At 40.1% G+C, this 23,274-nt stretch overlaps 1 protein-coding gene and 1 non-coding gene across 2 annotated transcripts in view; one reads left to right on the plus strand and one right to left on the minus strand.

Annotated features, from left to right (window-relative positions):
- The first annotated feature begins 694 nt into the window (after positions 1–694).
- The window catches only part of EDNRA (endothelin receptor type A), a 70,103-nt gene continuing 47,523 nt past the window's right edge, over positions 695–23,274 (plus strand). The window contains exons 1-2 of the mRNA XM_007189385.2: positions 695–1,090; positions 5,270–5,759. Of these exons, the coding sequence (XP_007189447.2) occupies positions 5,340–5,759 (420 nt within the window). The 5' untranslated portion in view covers positions 695–1,090; positions 5,270–5,339. The remainder of the gene's footprint in view (positions 1,091–5,269; positions 5,760–23,274) is intronic.
- On the minus strand, positions 11,243–11,349 carry LOC114238756 (U6 spliceosomal RNA). Its single transcript, XR_003624041.1, has one exon. It is a non-coding gene; the product is annotated as a U6 spliceosomal RNA (small nuclear RNA).

Genomic DNA, 23,274 nt, shown 5'->3' on the forward strand with positions numbered 1-23,274 from the left:
AGTGGCTGCACCAATTTACATTCCCACCGACAGTGTACAAGGGTTTCCTTTTCAAGGAGCCTTGAATTTTTGTCACCTGTCACAGGCAATGGCCTTTGTCCCTCATCTCCTCTCCCACGACCCCATTTAGGATAAACTCTCTATGGTATAGACATGCTGAAACCCACCTTCTGCAGCACCTGCATCCTCCCTGTTTGGATTTCTTGAGGAATCATAGGTTTCTCAGAGCCACATACTGGACCCTTCCACAATCTCTCCAGGGGCTCCTGCTTTGCCCTGGGCCAGTAGTAGGTAGCCCTGGGGTGCTGGCTTCAAGGGACAAGATAGAAACAAAACGTCCTTGATCCAGTAAACTGCTGTCCACGTTGGCTCTTTCACTTGCTATAAGCTTAAGAGGGAACGTACAAGACAAGCAAAGGGGCAGGGAACGCAAAGCAGAAACCACGCTCGGACCCTGACTCTGCAGTCGCTCCCTCCGGATCAAATCTGCCTGCACTTAACTGGGAAAGGAAAGTTTTCTCTGCAAGACCTTCCTCAGTTCTGAGTCTTGTCTGTTAAACTACCCTCCTCCTCGATCACCGTCCCCTCACCACCACTTTCATTTCAGGAAGGAAATAGTTAAAAAGACTCCTACCCTTCAGGGCCTGGGAGGGGGCGGCAGCCTAGTGCTTTATAGTGGCGGCATCCCTGGAGGGCTGGAAGGTTTGGACATTCTTGCCGCCCTAGAGTGGAGTAGAAGGTCTGGGAGCTTTGGGAGAAGGGGAGGACAGACGGGAGGCGTGTTCCTCCGGAGTTTTCCTTTTCTTGCGAGCCCTCGTGCGCGCGCACAGTCACCCCTTTGGTCTGGCGATTGCGGACGGGAGGTGGAGACGCTCCATCCCACCGGGTGGCCGGAGGCGGGCGGCTCGGGGAGGACCTCCCCAGAGAAGCCGTGCCCAGGAAGTTTTGCGAAGCGGAGGCAGCGGTGCAGCCGGGGCCGCTGCCGCGCCGGAGCCCGGGACACTCGCCACCCACCCTCGCCGTCTCGGCTTCCTCTCGCCCAGGCGCCGCGCGCGGACCGGGCAGCCGTCCGCGCCCGCCGAGCTCCACGGTCGGTGCAACTCTTTTCTTTTAGGGGTCCCGAGCTGGGTAGGGGAGACGCCGGCGGGCCCTTCGGTCGCGAGGAGAGGCGAGCCTGGAGCGTTGTAGCCCGGCGCCTGCACCTCCTGCACCGGGGCTGGCATCACCTGCCCGAGGGCGCGAGGCGGCGCGGGCGCCTTCCTGGGCGGGGTGCGCTCCGGGCACGTTGCGGGTTTGGGAAACTGATCCAAAGCGCCTCAGCCTCCCCAGGCGGGCGTCGGATTTTTAGTCAAAAGAAGACCAGCAGTTCTCCGCGGGTCTCCCTTTCCCCCAGGCTTGCGAGAACTTTGTGGAACCTCACGCCCTTGTTGTTGGCTCAAGAGCCTACTTGTGAAGTTTGCCCCGCAGCCTGCTTCTCCTCCCGCACGCCCGGGGCATGCCAAGGGTAGCCAAGGGCACTGGGTGTGAGGAACAGATGTGTCTGGAAAAACCCCAGGGCAGCTAGTTTGGAAACCTGCCCGTGGAGGTCTGGGCGTTTTGTTCTGTGCCCTCCTTTCGTGAACACTTGTTGCCCTTCACGTGCCGAGAACAAGGGCTGTTTCCCGATAATCAGCCTCCATTTACACCATCTTAATGGCGTTCCGGGATAGACCTGACGGCGGAGGGGGGTGAGCTGGGAGGCATATTAAAGTCAGGCGTTGTCAGTCAGGAGAGTTACTAATTTCTTACCCACCGAGCAAAACCCACCAAAAAAACTTATTTCGAAGTTCCTAGTTTATTTGGTTTTTTCCTCCTCTTGTAGATATTTATGACTCCTCCCACTCCCTCTGTTTTGTATTAAGTAATTGAGAAACACCTTGGCAGTCATTTCATGTAAATTACCTGCTGTAAACTCTTGCCTTGTGGGTAAGGTCGGAATTTCCAAATTGCTAATTACGAGTGAACTTTGATCCTGAGAGTCTGAGATGTTAAACTGTTAAACCACAAAGGATTCAGTCCTCTTGCTTAATAATAGCTTTTTTTTTAAATAAATTTATTTATTTTTGGCTGTATTGGGTCTTTGCTGCTGCGTACGGGCGGGTGGGGGGCTACTCTTCACTGTGGTGCAGGCTTCTCATTGTTGTGGCTTCTCTTGTTGCAGAGCACGGGCTCTAGGTTTCAGGAGTTGCAGCATGCGGGCTCAGGAGTTGTGGCTCGTGGGCTCTAGAGTACAGGCTCAGTAGTTGCGGTGCACAGGCTTAGTTGCTCCGTGGCATGTGGGATTTTCCCGGACCAGGGCTCGAACCTGTGTCCCCAGCATTGGCAGGCAGATTCTCAACCACTGTGCCACCAGGGAAGCCCTTAATGATAGCTTTTGAACTCCAGCAAATCCTTAGACCCCAAATATGAAGAATGCTGAATCTATAAACCATGTCCTTCAGGTCTGAACCTGACGTGCTTCACTAGAGCTATGACTGATTATGACTGATAGTCTGAAGCACAGCGTGACTTAGAGAAATGAGCTCCAGACTCGTCCTTGGAGGAACATGCATTTGAAAGGGTTTTTTCCTTTGGTTTTGTATTTTTCACCCAATGATGACATGGCAGCCACGTGCCTTTGCCAGGTATCCCTTAGTTCTGCAGCTTCATATGTGTAGAGAGCTGAAAGAGATGTCTTCAGAAATGATTTCTGTGGTGGCGTCATTGTTGGAGGAGAAAGAAAGTGGTTTTCATGGTAGCTGGCGCACACTTTGATAAGAACCCACAGATTTGATAAGACTTCTCAGCTCCTGCGGTAATCAGCTCACCAAGCTAACCAATGTGCTGACGTTCAAACACCGAGTGGTACTTTTGTGAGTGGTGTCAACCCACCGTAGATAGCCAGGTCAGTTCACGAAATAGCCTCCTAGCAGACTCTGATGGGCAAAGAGCCATTCCATTTCTGGAAAAGGCCTTCTCTCTTTTACTTTTAAGAAAACTCTTTCTGAAGGTTCATTCCTGTTGGGCAACTGGGAGGCTTTAGTCATTAAACAGCACAAAACACTGAAGGATTTCCTTTTTCCCATCTCTGATCTGAAGGGGAGGATGACAATATGCTTTGTTCTTAGAGTTCTGGTCTCCACGGCGGAATGGAAATAGCGGCATTTCGTAGGTCTGTCAACATTTGGTCAAATACTCCAAACTGTAAGAAGCAGAAAAAAAAAAAAAAAAAACCGCAAACTATTTATAATTAAGTCTAGGCAGAACTGTATGCCCAGTATGCCCCTAGCTTAGAAAAATTGATATTTTAAGACTTGACTGAGTCAAGTCTTATGAGCAAAGTAGAGGGAGGTGTTTTACCTGTCCTGCCATTTCTTGGCCACAAAAATGTGACAACTTCTTCAAGGCTCAGTTTCCTCATGATATTGTCCCTGCCTACCTAGAGCTGTAAAGCTCAAGTCAGACAACAAATACTGTATATAATAGATTACTACTATACGTAAAATGTTATTATTAATTCAAGTTCCTGGGGGGAAATCTCTGGGGAAGGTAGAAGTATGCAGTATTTGCACCTTATATTTATTTTAGACCTTCTGTACAACTTGAATAAATCTTATTTCATCCATATATCGACTAAGCCCTAAACTTTGTTGATAACCAAGATAACTGTCAAAATTCCTAAAAGTTCATATCAAAATTCATATCAACTGTGAATAGACTCAAAAGGACACAATTCTTAAAACTTAAATTGTGACCTGGGTGTATTCATCATACATACACACTACGTCATAAATGAGCTTATGGCCTTCATTTAAAGATTCACAAAAATTCACAGAAAATATACAAAATATTAACATGGGAAGAGCCATTTTTATTTACCTTTAATTGTTGTGTTACCACCAACCTCCCTCATTTTCCCAGCATCTTTTCTTCAAGTAGAAACCTAGGCTTCCTGAACAAGAAGGACCACTTGCTCTCTGCAAGTGACTAAAACAAAACAAAACAAAACAATGAAATGGTCTTCTGAAAATATCTAACCAACCTCCAAAGTCTATTGCTTCTTCAAAATGCTGGAAACATTGTTAAAACACTTTAGATGCTAAGAAGTCATGAGAATGAGAGACAGTACGGTCTAGTGGATAAGAGCTCAGGCTCAAAGTCAGACTAACCTGCCTTTGAATCACAGCAGCACCACACCAGCTATGGCCTTGACAAGCTACTTGACCTTGTGTTTCCCTGTGTTTATAATGGAACCATGTATCTGCTTGATTAGAGGGCATCACGCATGTGAAGTGCTCAGCACGGTGACTGGTCATAATCAACGCAGCTATAAAGGATGTTTAAAGGATGTTTGGAAAACCAAATAGTATGCCTGGCCTGAGAAAGTCTATTACTCCTAGTTTCATTCATTGGCAAATATCCTGATAATAATTTCTGACGAATGGAAAAGCAAAAAAACTCCTGTCAGAAGATGTTGATTGTACACAGTAATCATCCAGGTTTTCAATAAAATAAATATTTTGTCTTTATCAACTATCTCAATTTTAAATGACTAAGACTATTAAATGTATTGATGGTGTTAATCAGAGTTCTGTTTTTAAATGAACATTTCATGACACTTCAAATGGCTGCCTGAGCTGCATGTTATTCTCATGTTCATTATTTGCCATTGGCAAAACAGCACACATGTTGGAATACTGAATTGTTAATTACAGAATTTGGTGATTTTATGCCTTAATACTATATAACTTTCACTCAGCATATAATGTTTTTTCTCTTCCATTAATAACTAAAATATTGTTATCTCAACTCGTGAAGATTTTTTGTAATTCAGGCTATTGGCCTAGGTGTAATGGAGAAAAAAAAAAAAACTAAAATATTGTTATCTCAACTCGTGAAGATATTTTGTAATTCAGGCTATCAGCCTAGGTGTAATGTAACTTCTTCTCTACTACTTGAAGGAAAAACTGCCATGTCCTCATATTATAATCTACGTGTAAGTATAACTATGGACAAAAGTGAGAGAGACAGAGACAGAGACAGAGGCAGGATACAGAGATATAACTTGCCCTAGTAGAGCTTTGATCTTTTCTTCTTTTGTTCTGCCATGGGGTAACCTGATACAGATATATCTTATCTAATTACCAGATACATCCTGCTTTTTAATTGAAGCAGTAATTATCATTGACTACAATCTTATTGGCAGCTGGATTTTGTAACCAAAATTATTTTTTCTCTTTTCTCTTTTCAGGTAGAAAAAAAAAAAAAAAGAGGGTGTCAAAGCCAAAGAATAAGAGACCTTTCCTCAAATTTGCGTCAAGATGGAAACCTTTTGCCTCAGGGTGTTGTTTGGGTTGGCGCTGGTTGGATGTGTCATCAGTGATAATCCTGAGAGCTACAGCACAAATCTCAGCACCCATGTGGACGATTTCACCACTTTTCGTGGGACAGAACTCAGCTTTGTGGTTACCACACATAGACCCACGAATCTGGCCCTCCCCAACAATGGCTCAATGCACAACTATTGCCCACAGCAGACTAAGATTACTTCAGCTTTCAAATACATTAACACTGTGATATCGTGTACTATTTTCATCGTGGGAATGGTGGGGAATGCCACCCTGCTGAGGATCATTTACCAGAACAAGTGCATGAGGAATGGCCCCAACGCACTGATAGCCAGCCTTGCCCTCGGAGACCTTATCTATGTGGTCATTGATCTCCCTATCAATGTATTTAAGGTAGGAAGTAACCACAAATGCATTTGCAGGTTGGAACATACGCTCTGATTCCACAGTTGAGAGAGGTGCTGCAGACTTTTCTGTCCTTTGGAATTTCAGTCTGTGTTTTGACTGAGAGCCATTTCTGCTCTCTTAAAACTGGGTGACATCTGAAATGTTTATTGTTTGTTAAATGTGACACTGATTTTCTAACTTAATTGTTAACAAAACAGTATTTCAGGGATGACTCTTCAAAGTCATGGTCTTGCATGAATGGGATTCTCGTGCCAGCCGTGAGCTTGCTGGGTAGATGGGCAATCTGGGGGAAGATCACTGGATTTTTCAGACATTCCATTTCCAGGGTAAGACCTGCTGAGCCCAAAAAGTACTTAAAATAAATTTATCTTCAGTTTCGGTTACCTTTTCAATGTGATGCTCTTCGGAAGCCCGATATCCATAGTATGGCTTGAAATGAGAAGGGCTTATTTTATTTCGACTGTCTGGATGATTGAAGGCAAAGGTCATGCTGGCTTCCGCAGTTAGGGCAACTGCAACTTAGGGATAACGGGTGCATGAGATGGCAGGCCAGTGGTGACCTCATTGAGCAGCATTACTAAAACTGTTTAAAACGGGCATCAGTTTACCGTTGCCTCCCTCATTGCTTCAGCGTACATTCATGGAGCACCTACTGTATGCCTGCTGCAGAGCTAGGCAACAAGGATCCAAAGACAATCAAAGTTAGAGCCTGAGTGGGAGAGGAAGAGAACTCACCCACTGTTGGTGTGATCACCTTGCTCTAGGGACTAGTTAGTACCAAAACATCTAAAACCAAAAGGAATTAGTTATTCCATATTTGGTCTAGTGGTTGTGTGGGGGAAATTGCTGCAAGAATTCAAGTGAGCTAAAATTCAAATGAAATTTCATCATCTGCATCAGATGTTTTAGAATGTCTTTATTCCTAGCCCAGGGAAAGCACTTTCCTCAGCCTTTAGTTTTTTGTCTTCTATGTATTATCTGTAGAAACAAAACTATTCTGAGCAAAAATATTCTGAAATATGACTTGAAATGGAAAGTTTGTCAGTTGAAGACATGATTAGTTTTAAGTGAAATAATAGCATCTTGGTTTCAAGTAGATACACTCCAACTGTGGTGAAATGATACTAGCCTACCAGAAAAAGCAGTGGTCTAACCATAAAGATGAAAACAATGATGAAAATTTTGAACATTACAAGGAAAAATCATCTCAAAATTACTCCAGTACACTGTTTGCAAAATTGGGGAAATTAGACAACAAATAAAAATTTAAGGGACTTCCCCGGCGGTCCAGTGGTTAAGATTCCACCTTCCAATGCAGGGGGCATGAGTTCATTCCCTGGTCGGTGAACTAAGATCCCACATGCCGTGCAGTATGGCCAAAAAATTTTAAAAAAGAAAAAATTTTTAAATCACATACCATCTCTTTCCACAGAAGAGCATGAATACATGTGTTTTCTATTTGAACTCAAAGCAGGATTTCAGAACCAAATTAGGAGGCAAAATTGAAAATATGTAAATAATTTTAAATATTTAGCATATGCTACAGAACTTTTTTTCTTTTCAAAAATTTTTGATTTTCTCTTTGTGAAATATTACACGTACTCAACACAACTTCCTTGGGACATCTCTCTTAAATAAGAGATTTGAAAATGTTGACATGACTCATTCACAATCACGGTGCAGAGTATTAAACATTGATTGTTTACACTTACACAACTAGTTAACCAACCCATTATGGCTCAGGAAAATAACATAACCATCTCTGATTAATAATTCCCATTTGGCCATGTGCAAAAGCAGCTTTTGACATAACCATATCTGCTGAGAAGGAGACTTGCTTATCTCTTTGAGGTGCTACCTGCTATTCACGAGACTAAACTTCATTTCTATTCCGTAGCAACATTTTAAGTCAGATCATCTGAAATATCTCCAAATTCGGTGAAAATTCCAATAAAACTTTGTTTTACATTCATGCAGCAATGGGCAAAAACTGACACTTCCTTATTTGACCTTACGATTCTTCCGTCTTGGGAATCCAATACTTTATATACCTTGTTGTAGTTCTCAACAATGTGGACAGTTTGATGTGTTTTTTCATAGTGGGAGTACATTTGTATAATTCCTGTTTTTCTAAAACTCATGTAATGAGTCCTTTAACCAACATTAATTTTAGAAAGTAAACCTTTGGGGTTAAAAAAAGAAATACTGTTTAGTCATTTCAATCTTCTTCCAGAGGAAAAGAGAAAAGCATTGGAGCGAACAGAAAAGCCTCACAATATTTGAGCGTTATTTCTACTTCCTTCTGGCAGTCCATTCCTCTAGGTTAGGAAACCATAAGATGTTACTGTTTCTCTGACTTCTGCCCAGGAGAGTCAAGAGAATTCCTTCTAAGCAATGTGTGCTCTAGGTCCTCATGCCTTTTCTGCACAGCTGCCTCCTGCTCTAAGAGTCTGATGCTTTGGAGTCTCATATATCAGACCTGTGGATTCCTCTGACCATGTCAAGCTACCTCTGCATTGCAGGGCAAAGTAGTAGCCATCCAGTCTCACTTTACCATTATGTTTAGGTACTGATGAAAAATGCATAGACTTGAAGAACATTCTATTAAAGGGATGCATGAAGCTTCTTTATCTCCCCTATTATTAGAATTAGGTTGAAAGAAGAATGGTTTAAAGGATCTACTATGTTCGTCAAAGAAAGATAAGTTTTCAGGTCGTTGTGTTTAACAATTCTATCAATTGCTTTTAGACTCAGTTTTAAGGTGTCTCCAGAGGGAGAACGTTGCACTGAGCTAGGTTAGAGTCAGAGTGAGTGAAAGTAGTGTGAAGATTGCATCTTGGGGCAAGTGAGACTTGCTGATTGGACTGTAGTAATATTACAAGAAAAAAGAGAGCACATGATAAAGTGTTCTTTCTATTCACATTTTATTATCTTTCACTTTGAAAGAGTTGTACTGAAACTGTTTCATATATTGATATGCTGTAAAACACAACTGAAAATCAATGCAGCAAGTATATCAGACGGCTAGGCTGTTTCTGTTCTGTCATTATCCCATGCAGCTAGTGCTAGGTAGCTTTGGATCGTCTGTGGGCATGGAAGAGGGGTTCACTACACATCTGAATTTCCAAGTTTCCTAGTTGATCTCTATAGCTTCAGGATTTCTTCTGCCAGGCTGTACTGGACTTTGCTTGTACTTATTGAGTGCTGCTGTGCTCAGAAACCCCCAAGAGCTCCTGCTTCTTACTGGTTCCTAACACGCATGTGCAGCTCTTGTCCGAATGTCATCACTACCCCTAAGTAACATTCTCTGCCCTAAATGTCATTCTCAGAGAGGCTGGATATAGACACCGAATTGCTGCTGCTGAAGCATGTACAGATCCTAAATTTAAAAATGAATTAGGTCTGGAGTTATATACATTTCATAGAGAAGAAATAACCCAGAAAGTGGAGAGAAATTCCTCTAGCCCTTGCTTACACTTGTGCACATGCACACACACACACACACACACACACACACACACACACTACCTGGTGATAAAAATCGGACAGTCTGAGACAATAAAATGTAAAACAGAAGGAACCAAAAGATGCAAATAAATGCCAATTACCTTCTTGGTTTTCAAATGGCAATGTTAAAGAAATGGTATTATTTATCAAAGGATTACTCTAATTTGGAATTGTGCAAAAAACATATCATTAATTTCATGAGCAGACTGACAAAACCAGGAGAGAGGAAGGAAAAGGAGTTAGTAGACCCTTTCAAATGTTCACACTTGTAACCTAAACTGATGATAGATTCAGTTTGTCAAGAAATTACACTATCTGATATCCTGAATTTTCAAGGAATGCAAAAAGTTAGGCAAGTAGATTAATCTGTATATAAAATATTTACACTCATTACAATGGCAAAATAATTAAAGCATTGTATCTGTGTTTAGAATCCAAAAATGCCCCCCAATGACTAAATGCCAATATAGATTAGAAGTATAGAATTTAATAATCATATTCTTTAATGATTTATTTATGCCCTAGAGTGTCATCTATAGGGAGATGGGTTTTAATTTTGAATAGGGTGGAAACCCTAAAAGTGATGTTTGTGCATGGGTGGGCCAAAGCTTGGTGTCATGTGCTTTCAAGATAACCGTCACCCAGATGTGCACACGGATATGCCCATAAACCACTGCACCTTAGCCTCTTAAGTAGAAACAGAAGTGTGGAGAAATGTATGTAGGAGAGAAGTAGAATGGAGAGGATGAGAAGGATGGCCATGGGAAAAGAGAGGCAGTTGAGTCCAATGACTTGGCATAGAAATGTCGGCACAGCAGGGAGTTGGAACCAGTGACGTCATAGATAATACTGTAGATGAATAATGTCTCCACTTAGTGTGTGGGGTAAAGCAGATCTCTGAGAACAAATGAAGCAGCCAGTGATACATCCAGTAATCAGCTGTTGACTACTTTAGTCCACTCTAAGCAACCACCTCTTCCTGAGGACAACGATGAAAAATAAACAAAATTTCTGTATGAAATTATCAGGAATATTTTGCAAAGAAAAGCCAAGATTCCCAATATGTTGCTCTGGCAGAGGATCTGAGCAATGTGGAAACCAGAGACATTCACACAAAGCCAGTTTATCTCCATATTCACACAGCCTTTGACATCTTGTGCAACTGGGATCCGTCCTGTTGGGGCAGCCATACAAAAGTTGTTTCTTGACACATCAAATCACAACATATCAGTTGTATGCCTCAAACATAGTAGCTGTTCAATTAATGCTTTTTTTTTTTTTAAAGAATCCTTTTCTTTTTTTTTTTTTAATTTTAATTTTATTTATTTATGGCTGTGTTGGGTCTTCGTTTCTGTGCGAGGGCTTTCTCTAGTTGTGGCAAGGGGGGGCCACTCTTCATCGCGGTGCGCGGGCCTCTCACTATCGCGGCCTCTCTTGTTGCGGAGCACAGGCTCCAGACGCGCAGGCTCAGTAATTTTACTCACGGGCTCAGTTGCTCCGCGGCATGTGGGATCCTCCCAGACCAGGGCTCGAACCCGTGTCCCCTGCATTGGCAGGCAGATTCTCAACCACTGCGCCACCAGGGAAGCCCCTCAATTAATGCTTTTTGATATGATTTAATAAAATCATATCAAAAATATATGATTAAAATTAACTTCTTTTTTTTAATTGAAGTAGAGTTGATTTACAATGTTTTGTTAGTTTCTGGTGTACGGAAAAGTGATTCATTTATATATATATATTCTTTTTCATATTCTTTTCCATTATAGGTTATTACAGGATATTGAATATAGTTCCCTGTGCTATACAGTAGAAACTTGTTTATCTCATTCTGTATATAATAGTTTGCGTCTGCTAACCCCAAACTCCCGGTGCATCCCTCCCCCACTCACCCTCCCCCTTGGCAACCACAAGTCTGTCCTCTATGTCTGTAAGTCTGTTTCTGTTTCATAGATAAGTAAAAAATATGGGAACACTTCACAAATTTGCATGTCATCCTTGCCCAGGAGCCATGCCAATCTTCTCTGTATCATTCCAATTTTAGTATATATGCTCCTGAAGGGAGCACTAAAATATACTTGTAATCAGATTTTTCTGAGACCTTCAAATTAAAATATTGATGATGATGATGATGATGTTGATTTGTCAGAGGGATTCTTTGTTTACAGACAAGGCACAGGGTATTATCTGTGGTCTGCATATACTACTCCCCCAAGCTGATCCAATTACACACCGTTGCATATGTGATAGATATTTGCCTTTTACTCATCATCAAGCAAATAAAAACAGGCCTTTCTCAGGTATTCCAGTAATAGCACTATAATCGTAAAATTAGGTATAGAAACTGTATTCCCTGAATTTTAAGAGAGAAAATGTGTCCCTTCACCAAGCTCTCTGTCCCTTGAAGGTGCATTGCACTCCAGCTCATCGTGTCTTGTTAGATAGCTCTGACCCTGCCTCATCTCCAGGCACCTCTCTCTTCATGTTTTTCATCTACCCCTCTTCACTCCAGCTAACCAAGAGTACCAAGATGATCCTTCTACCTTGAATATTTTCCCTCATGCCTTCTCTGGCTTATTCCACTTTATTCTTCAGATCTCAGCTGAAGCATCTCTTTGTCTGGCAAGTATCCCTAACGTAGACTAGGTCAGTGCCTTTCTCATGTGCTCCCATGACACACTCTAGTAACCCCGTAAGAGCATCTAACACACGCTCTGTTGTCCCTGCCAATTCGCTTGCCTGTCTGCCCCACTAGACTGCAAGTCCCCTGAGGCACGCTGCCATGATTCTCATTTATCATTGTATCTCCACATCCAGCACTGTGCCCAGCTTTCAAAATATTTGATGCATGAGCAAAATACTCATTTTGCTCAAATACTCTATTTGCCTCTATAAGAATGTTTTTCTCCCATGCAATTCCAGATCTAAAGGCAGACTTGCTTTTTGAATTTACTGAATCTCTACTTTTTTCCTGCAAACCAGGGATGTCTCAGGGTCCATAAATCTGTTAAAAATCTGTCAACCTACAGTGACACATAACAGGATTGTTTTCCCCTTGTCCCTTTGTCTTTAGAAGTCAAGAGTTCTTGTTCTATGGTTCCGGAATTATATTGTTTAATTTCCTCTCTCTGTGGTACATATAACCAATTGAAGAGTCACTTTTCAAGATTTCTGTGCAATATGCATTCTTTGAGCATAGTTGTAATTGTGGTTTTGATTGAAATATTAAACCTACAAGTGATTTGGAATATCAAAATGAGCATTCATATCACAAAAGATTTTAGTTACTCTTTAGAGAACAGGAAATATGTTGATTTTCTAGCATGGCTAAAACACAAGCACATTGCAAAAGTTCATTATGCTAACCAGCTGACTTAAGGATATATGTACATATAAAATAACAGAGTGATACATTTATTACCCAACTTGCTGTTTGTTATAAGGAAGTTGCTGTCTGGAAAGGCTTCAGAACCCTCTCCAACTCTACCTCCCCTCTGACTTTTCGTTTCCTGTGTCTGGGAACCTCATTGCTTTCTCTCATGGTCCTGTTAAGTAATTATTCTCATGTGAGGTTACTGGGCTAACCCTCAGCATTTGGTTCACAGCACAGTTATTCCCGTTTCAGTGATGGGGGATGGAAACCATCCGTAACTGCAAGATCGTTCCCATGGCTGAGGAGGGAGAGATGGTTTCAGTCCCCTTCTCATTAGGAAGGTGTTGGGCTGTATAAAGCATCGTGGCTGATGATATTCCTCCATCAAACAGTTCAGATCACAGAAGAGGTTGCTGTATTCTAAACTTCACTTAAATAGTGATGCATAAATGTTTTACTTTTGAGAAAAGAATTTTCACATATACACTGTGTGTGTGTGTGTGTAATGTTACAGTAATTCCAGCATTCTGTGCAGTAAAAGCAGATGTCCTGGCTATTTTATTCTGAAATATTTCTGTAGTGTCTTTATCTTTTGAGTTGCTAGCATGTGAGTGTTATTTTTTTATTATCATACAAAGTTTATACAGTTCGTATAAAGCGTGTGTGAACTAAAATGAAAGAGGTATGAAGTTTACTGTCTCTGAAGTTGATTTGAAGACTAGAGTGGTTAGATAAGGAATGTTCTAAGAAATTCTGTCAAAATAAATTTGATATACAGCCAGAAATTCTACAACTGCTTTCTGGGGCTACCGTATTCTCTTGAGAGCTAGAGAAACTGCTTTCTATAGCTACAGTTTTATTTTTAACTAGGTCTAGTTTTTCTTGGAAAAACTTTCCTACAATATAAAGTTAATAGATGAAATTAAACTCAATAATAGAACTGAACGTATCATTCAATGTTAATATTTGATAGCCTTATTTTTATTTTTATTTTTTTATTTTATTTTTTTTTTCCACACACACACACTGTATTTTATTTTTACAAGAGATAGATAGACTGACACCAAGCATTGTACATGGATGACCACAACAAAAGCAACAATGATTGCAATTACCAAACATGAAACACACTTATACTATGTCATAATATTGACATTCAGTCCAGTAATCCTCCACTGTAACAGCTCCTTTACTTTGCAGTGAAAATTGATTTGTATATTCTTTTCCTCTGAGTCCTTGTGGGATTTTTTTTTTTTAATTCAGACAGAAAGTCACAAAAATTATACTCATCCTCATCAGTTCACTCAGTCCCATGTAATTAATTTCTTTTTTTTCATCTTGATCTTTTGTTAGCAGTTTTATGAGTTCATCAGTTTTTCATTAGAGTTCTGAAAATGCTTATTCATTCAGTTCAGCAGTACAGTCAGTTACCAGAAACCTGTACTTGTCAGAGTCTTTTCCATGAATTTCTTGAAGATGAAACTCTTTTATAGGAACATATTTGCAAAATCATCAGAGTACACCCAGAACTGTCTGTAAATGACAAAAGACTTAAAAATGACCATGGTTAAAGATTTGATGAAAGTTCATAATAATGCAGTTGACAAGAAAATTAGTTATTTCTGAGATATACATTTTAAAGTAATAACTAGGATTATTACTTATAACATTATACCAGAACATATAAGATTTTTAGAAGTTTCCTGTAATGTCTGAAACATTTATATTAACATATTTCCATACATATTTCCATACAAATACAAATATAAGATTTTTAGAAATTTCATGTAATGTCTGAAACATTTATATTAACATATTTCCATACATATTTCCATACAAATACAAATATAAGATTTTTAGAAATTTCATGTAATGTCTGAAACATTTATATTAACATATTTCCATACATATTTCCATACAAATACAAATATAAGATTTTTAGAAATTTCATGTAATGTCTGAAACATTTATATTAACATATTTTCATACATATTTCCATACAAATACAAGATTTTTAGAAATTTCATGTAATGTCTGAAACATTTATATTAACATATTTCCATACATATTTCCATACAAATACAAATATAAGATTTTTAGAAATTTCATGTAATGTCTGAAACATTTATATTAACATATTTCCATACAAATAACCCAATGAAAGTTTAGTATTAGTTGTTTTGTTTGTTTTTTTATACTGCAGGTTCTTATTAGGCATCAGTTTTATACACATCAGTGTATACATGTCAATCCCAATCGCCCAATTCAGCACATCACCATCCCCACCTCATCGCAGTTTTCCCCCCTTGGTGTCCATATGTCCATTCTCTACATCTGTGTCTCAACTTCTGCCCTGCAAACTGGCTCATCTGTACCATTTTTCTACGTTCCACATACATGCATTAACATACGATATTTGTTTTTCTCTTTCTGACTTACTTCACTCTGTATGACAGTCTCTAGATCCATCCACTTCTCAACAAATGACTCAATTTCGTTCCTTTTTATGGCTGAATAATATTCCATCGTATATATGTACCACAACTTCTTTATCCATTCGTCTGTTGATGGGCATTTAGGTTGCTTCCATGACCTGGCTATTGTAAATAGTGCTGCAATGAACATTCGGGTGCACGTGTCTTTTTGAATTATGGTTTTCTCTGGGTATATGCCCAGTAGTGGGATTGCTGGGTCATATGGTAATTCTATTTTTAGTTTTTTAAGGAACCTCCATATTGTTCTCCATAGTGGCTGTATCAATTTACATTCCCACCAACAGTGTAAGAGGGTTCCCTTTTCTCCACACCCTCTCCAGCATTTGTTGTTTGTAGATTTTCTGATGATGCCCATTCTAACAGGAGTGAGGTGATACCTCATTGTAGTTTTGATTTGCATTTCTCTAATAATTAGTGATGTTGAGCATCTTTTCATGTGCTTCGTGGCCGTCTGTATGTCTTCTTTGGAGAAATGTCTATTTAGGTCTTCTGCCCATTTTTGGATTGGGGTGTTTGTTTCTTTGATATTGAGCTGAATGAGCTGTTTATATATTTTGGAGATTAATCCTTTGTCCGTTGATTCATTTGCAAATATTTTCTCCCATTCTGAGGGTTGTCTTTTCGTCTTGTTTATGGTTTCCTTTGCTGTGCAAAAGCTTTGAAGTTTCATTAGGTCCCACTTGTTTATTTTTGTTTTTATTTCCATTACTCTAGGAGGTGGATCGAAAAAGATCTTGCTGTGATTTATGTCAAAGAGTGTTCTTCCTATGTTTTCCTCTAAGAGTTTTATAGTGTCCAGTCTTATATTTAGGTCTCTAATCCATTTTGAGTTTATTTTTGTGTATGGTGTTAGGGAGTATTCTAATTTCATTCTTTTACATGTGGCTGTCCAGTTTTCCCAGCACCACTTATTGAAGAGACTGTCTTTTCTCCATTGTATATCTTTGCCTCCTTTGTCATAGATTAGTTGACCATAGGTGCGTGGGTTAATCTCTGGGCTTTCTATCTTGTTCCATTGATCTATGTTTCTGTTTTTGTGCCAGTACCATATTGTCTTGATTACTGTAGCTTTGTAGTATAGTCTGAAGTCAGGGAGTCTGATTCCCCCAGCTCCATTTTTTTGCCTCAAGACTGCTTTGGCTATTCGGGGTCTTTTGTGTCTCCATACAAATTTTAAGATGATTTGTTCTAGCTCCGTAAAAAATGCCATTGGTAATTTGATAGGGATTGCATTGAATCTGTAGATTGCTTTGGGTAGTATACTCATTTTCACAATGTTAATTCTTCCAATCCAAGAACATGGTATATCTCTCCATCTGTTGGTATCATCTTTAATTTCTTTCATCAGTGTCTTATAGTTTTCTGCATACAGGTCTTTTGCCTCCCTAGGTAGGTTTATTCCTAGGTATTTTATTCTTTTTGTTGCAATGGTAAATGGGAGTGTTTCCATAATTTCTCTTTCAGATTTTTCATCATTAGTGTATAGGAATGCAAGAGATTTCTGTGCATTAATTTTGTAACCTGCAACTTTACCATATTCATTAATTAGCTCTAGCAGTTTTCTGGTGGCAGTTTTAGGATTCTCTATGTATAGTATCATGTCATCCGCAAACAGTGACAGTTTTACTTCTTCTTTTCCAATTTGTATTCCTTTTATTTCTTTTTCTTCTCTGATTGCCGTGGCTAGGACTTCCAGAACTATGTTGAATAATAGTGGTGAGAGTGGACATCCTTGTCTCGTTCCTGATCTTAGAGGAAATGCTTTCAGTTTTTCACCATTGAGAATGATGTTTGCTGTGGGTTTGTCATATATGGCCTTTATTATGTTGAGGTAGGTTCCCTCTATGCCCACTTTCTGGAGAGTTTTTATCATAAATGGGTGTTGAATTTTGTCAAAAGCTTTTTCTGCATCTATTGAGATGATCATATGGTTTTTATTCTTCAATTTGTTAATATGGTGTATCACATTGATTGATTTGCGTATATTGAAGAATCCTTGCATCCCTGGGATAAATCCCACTTGATCGTGGTGTATGATCCTTTTAATGTGTTGTTGGATTCTGTTTGCTAGTATTTTGTTGAGGATTTTTGCATCTATATTCATCAGTGATATTGGTCTGTAATTTTCTTTTTTTGTAGTGTCTTTGTCTGGTTTTGGTATCAGGGTGATGGTGGCCTCATAGAATGAGTTTGGGAGAGTTCCTTCCTCTGCAATTTTTTGGAAGAGTTTGAGAAGGATGGGTGTTAGCTCTTCTCTAAATGTTTGATAGAATTCACCTGTGAAGCCATCTGGTCCTGGACTTTTGTTTGTTGGAAGATTTTTAATCACAGTTTCAATTTCATTACTTGTGATTGGTCTGTTGATATTTTCTGTTTCTTCCTGATTCAGTCTTGGAAGGTTATACCTTTCTAAGAATTTGTCCATTTCTTGCAGGTTGTCCATTTTATTGGCATAAAGTTGCTTGTAGTAGTCTCTTAGGATGTTTTGTATTTCTGCAGTGTCTGTTGTAACTTCTCCTTTTTCATTTCTGATTTTATTGATTTGAGTCCTCTCCCTCTTTTTCTTGATGAGTCTGGCTAATGGCTTATCAATTTTGTTTATCTTCTCAAAGAACCAACTTTTAGTTCTATTGATCTTTGCTATTGTTTTCTTTGTTTCTATTTCATTTATTTCTGCTCTGATCTTTATGATTTCTTTCCTTCTGCTAACTTTGGGTTTTGTTTGTTCTTCTTTCTCTAGTTTCTTTAGGTGTAAAGTTAGATTGTTTACTTGAGATTTTTCTTGTTTCTTTAGGTAGGCTTGTATAGCTATAAACTTCCCTCTTAGAACCGCTTTTGCTGCATCCCATAGGTTTTGGGTCGTCGTGTTTTCATTGTCATTTGTCTCTAGGTATTTTTTTATTTCCTGTTTGATTCCTTCAGTGATCTCTTGGTTATTTAGTAACGTATTGTTTAGCCTCCATGTGTTTGTCTTTTTTACGTTTTTTTCCCTGTGATTCATTTCTAATCTCATAGCGTTGTGGTCAGAAAAGATGCTTGATATGATTTCAATTTTCTTAAATTTACTGAGGCTTGATTTGTGACCCAAGATGTGATCTATCCTGGAGAATGTTCCGTGTGCACTTGAGAAGAACGTGTAATCTGCCGTTTTTGGATGGAATGTCCTATATATATCAATTAAATCTATCTGGGCTATTGTGTCATTTAAAGCTTCTGTTTCCTTATTTATTTTCATTTTGGATGATCTGTCCATTGGTGTAAGTGAGGTGTTAAAGTCCCCCACTATTATTGTGTTACTGTCGATTTCCTCTTTTATAGCTGTTAGCAGTTGCCTTATGTATTGAGGTGCTCCTATGTTGGGTGCATATATATTTATAATTGTTATATCTTCTTCTTGGATTGATCCCTGGATCATTATGTAGTGTCCTTCCTTGTCTCTTGTAACATTCTTTATTTTAAAGTCTATTTTATCTGATATGAGTATAGCTACTCCAGCTTTCTTTTGATTTCCATTTGCATGGAATATCTTTTTCCATCCCCTCACTTTCAGTCTGTATGTGTCCCTAGGTCTGAAGTGGGTCTCTTGTAGACAGCATACATATGGGTCTTGTTTTTGTATCCATTCAGCCAGTCTATGTCTTTTGGTTGGGGCATTTAATCCATTCACGTTTAAGGTAATTATCGATATGTATGTTCCTATGACCATTTTCTTAATTGTTTTGGGTTTGTTTTTGTAGGTCCTTTTCTTCTCTTGTGTTTCCCACTTAGAGAAGTTCCTTTAGCATTTGTTGTAGAGCTGGTTTGGTGGTGCTGAATTCTCTTAGCTTTTGCTTGTCTGTAAAGCTTTTGATTTCTCCATCAAATCTAAATGAGATCCTTGCTGGGTAGAGTAATCTTGGTTGTAGGTTCTTCCCTTTCATCACTTTAAGTATTTCATGCCACTCCCTTCTGGCTTGCAGAGTTTCTGCTGAGAAATCAGCTGTTAACCTTATGGGGGTTCCCTTGTATGTTATTTGTCGTTTTTCCCTTGCTGCTTTCAATAATTTTTCTTTGTCTTTAATTTTTGCCACTTTGATTACTATGTGTCTCGGCGTGTTTCTCCTTGGGTTTATTCTGTATGGGACTCTCTGCGCTTCCTGGACTTGGGTGGCTATTTCCTTTCCCATGTTAGGGAAGTTTTCGATTATAATCTCTTCAAATATTTTCTCTGGTCCTTTCTCTCTCTCTTCTCCTTCTGGGACCCCTATAATGCAAATGTTGTTGCGTTTAATGTTGTCCCAGAGGTCTCTTAGGCTGTCTTCATTTCTTTTTAGTCTTTTTTCTTTAGTCTGTTCCGCAGCAGTGAATTCCACCATTCTGTCTTCCAGGTCACTTATCCGTTCTTCTGCCTCAGTTATTCTGCTATTGATTCCTTCTAGTGTAGTTTTCATTTCAGTTATTGTATTGGTCATCTCTGTTTGTTTGTTCTTTAATTCTTCTAGGTCTTTGTTAATCATTTCTTGCATCTTCTCAATCTTTGCCTCCATTCTTATTCCGAGGTCCTGGATCATCTTCACCATCATTATTCTGAATTCTTTTTCTGGAAGGTTGCCTATCTCCACTTCATTTAGTTGTTTTTCTGGGGTTTTTTCTTGTTCCTTCATCTGGTACATAGCCCTCTGCCTTTTCATCTTCTCTGTCTTTCTGTAACTGTGGTTTTTGGTCCACAGGCTGCAGGATTGTAGTTTTTCTTGCTTCTGTTGTCTGCCCTCTGGTGGTTGAGGCTATCTAAGAGGCTTGATGGGAGGCTCTGGTGGTGGGTAGAGCTGACTGTTGCTGTGGTGGTCAGAGCTCAGTAAAACCTTAATCCACTTGACTGTTGATGGGTGGGGCTGGGTTCCCTCCCTGTTGCTGTGGCGATCAGAGCCCAGTAAAACCTTAATCCACTTGACTGTTGATGGGTGGGGCTGGGTTCCCTCCCTGTTGGTTGTTTTGCCTGAGGCAACCCAACACTGGAGCCTACCCGTGCTCTTTGGTGGGGTTAATGGCAGACTCTGGGAGGGCTCACGCCAAGGAGAACTTCCCAGGACCTCTGCTGCCAGTGTCCTTATCCCCACGGTGAAACAGAGCCACCACTCGCCTCTGCAGGAGACCCCCCAACACCAGCAGGTACGTCTGGTTCAGTCTCCCCCAGGGTCACTGCTCCTTCCCCTGGGTCCCGATGCACACATTACTTTGTGTGTGCCCTCCAAGAGTGGGGTCTCTGTTTCCCCCAGTCCTGTCACAGTCCTGCAATCAATTCCCACTAGACTTCAAAGTCTGATTCTCTAGGAATTCCTCCTCCCTTTGCCGGACCCCCAGGTTGGGAAGCCTGAGGTGGGGCTCAGAACCTTCACTCCAGTGGGTGGACTTCTGTGGTATAAGTGTTCGCCAGTCTGTGAGTCACCCACCCAGCAGTTATGGGATTTGATTTTACTCTGATTGCGCCCCTCCTACCGTCTCACTGTGGCTTCTCCTCTTTCCTTGGACGTGGGGTGTCCTCCTTGGTGAAGTCCAGGGTCTTCCTGTCAATGATTGTCCAGCAGCCAGTTGTGATTCTGGTGCTCTCGCAAGAGGGAGTGAGAGCACGTCCTTCTACTCCGCCATCTTGGTTAATCTCGATAGCCTTATTTTTAAATTTGAACATCAAACATTTTACAAAACCACATGCTCTAAAATGTTTATTTAAATTTGGAAGGTTTGAAATCCCCAGTGTTCTTGAACTCAAGAAGAAAAATCAAGTGTGCCCTCAGATTTAATACCATTTTTGTGGATGTGCAAATTTAGAGGTTACTTTGTATAATTTAAACTTCTCTAAAAGTTTCATCCACATTTTTTGCCATCACGACTTACTTGGAGACTAGGATAGATAACAGAATCTACTCAAATCATGCTTCTCATAACACTTATCTTAAACACGGGAGTCCTATTATTGGGTTGGCCAAAAAGTTCATTTTGGTTTTTCATAACATCTCACGGAAAAACCCAACTGAACTTTTTGGCCAACCCAATATTCGTTAGATCAAATTTTATACTAGAAAGTAATGCGGATGGTCAACTGATTGGCCATTTGGTTACTCAGTTACATCAGGTCTCTCTTCTCTGAATGTTCTTCATTTATTCATTCATAAATATTTATTGAGCTCCTACTATATACCAGTTACTGGGGAAATAGCAGTGAAGAAAAACTATCATCCTTGTCTTCGTGGAGTTTGCATTCTAGTAGAAGAACAAGACAACAGGCAGGTTAATAACTAAATATATAGTATGTGATATAACTGCTAAGGAGAAAAGTAAAATAGGGAAGAGAAATAAAAGAAGAGGAAGAGGGTATTCATCTTAGTGTGAGTGGCTGAAGAAGAACTCAGTACAAGGTGACATTGAATAAAAACTAGAACTTAAAAGGAGCAAACCATGCTACTATCCAAAGTGAGAGCATCCAGCCAGAGGAAATGGCAAGTGCAAAGGCCCAGGGGCAGGAATGTGACTGGAGGGTTAAAGGAGCAGCAAGGAAACCATGGTGGTTGAGTGGAAGGAAGAGAATAGTAACAGATGAGGTCACAGGGATACTGAGGTAGGGCAGGTGATGGGGAGAAGCAGATAACGTGGGGCCTAACAATAGGTGACCATATAATTTATTGTCCAAACCAAGATGCTTTGAGAGTGAAAGTAGACACTATCAATAATTGCATCTGGACAATAGGCATAAACCAAGACTCCCAGAAAAAATAGGAAGCGTGGTCACCCTATGTATACACCTTTATAAAGCCTTTAGCCTTTTTCTCTGAGTGAGATAGGAAGCTTTTAGAAGGTTATGAGCAGGACTACCCTGGTGGCGCAGTGGTCAAGAATCCATCTGCCAATGCAGGGGACACAGGTTCGAGCCCTGGTCTGGGAAGATCCCACATGCCGCGGAGCAACTAAGCCTGTGTGCCACAACTACTGAGCCTGCACTCTAGAGCCCGTGAGCCACAACTACTGAGCCCACGTGCCACAACTACTGAGCCCGTGTGCCTAGAGCCCGTGCTCCGCAACGAGAAGCCACCACAATGAGAAGCCTGTGCACCACAATGAAGAGTAGCACCTGCTCGCCACAACTAGAGAAAGCCCGCATGCAGCAATGAAGACCCAAAGCAGCCAAAAATAAATAAATTAATTTTTTTAAAAAAGGAAGGTTATGGGGAGATGAGTGACATGATCTGGTTTACATTTTAACAAAAACATGCTGGCTACTGTTCTGAGAAGCATTTCCTGAATCGATGAAGGATAAATATGCAGTCTTAAAGTATGTTATGTATACCAATTTTTAACATGACCTAAAGCCTGATTAGTGTTTACTCTGTACCAAGCTAACTCATTTGATCCTCACAGTAAACTTATCCTATATGACTGTTGCCTGAAAATGAATAAACTGAGGCATGGTGTTTAAGGAATGTCCTCAAGGCTACACAGTTAGTGAGTTGCACAGCCAGGATTTGGATCCAGTCTGATCCCAGAGGCCATGCTGTTAGCTAAGCTGCCACACTGCTTCTCTTCCATATGCCTCATTAGGCAAACTTGATAGTCATCCAGATGTCCTCCCTAGTACAGAAATATATTTTCAAAGACTGTGTTCAAAAATAGTCATCCCCTTTTCTCTCCTGCATTAAACCCAATACTTCTTTAGTTGCTTATTTAAGACAGAAGTGACACACTATAAAGGAAGATGTGTATGAAACAGAGGTTGTTCTCCAGAATAGCATGTATGTTGTAAGTCTTGAAGATTGCATGGGAACATCTGTCAAACAGATTTTTGTATTCCATACTCATTGTCATGTTGGTGAGATCAACTGACAGAAGGGAGCCAGAAAATAAAGTTTTTAAAAAATGAAAAGAAATGTTAAGTTCTTTGATGGACTGATTGCCTAGACATATACATCTACTTATCTGCTCAGAGGAACACTTTTTGCCAAACTGGTGTCTCATCCAGTTATCATTGGAAAGGCTAGGCAATTTGTTGGCATGAGACAGAAAAATGAGTGCCTATGTCTATCCTAAGGTTTCAGTTGGGGTACAAACACCTGGTTATATTGATAAAACTAAATGTTGCATTTCTAGATCTTCCTCC

Source organism: Balaenoptera acutorostrata, chromosome 5 (assembly GCF_949987535.1).
Source record: "Balaenoptera acutorostrata chromosome 5, mBalAcu1.1, whole genome shotgun sequence".
Taxonomy (NCBI): Eukaryota; Metazoa; Chordata; class Mammalia; order Artiodactyla; family Balaenopteridae; genus Balaenoptera; species Balaenoptera acutorostrata.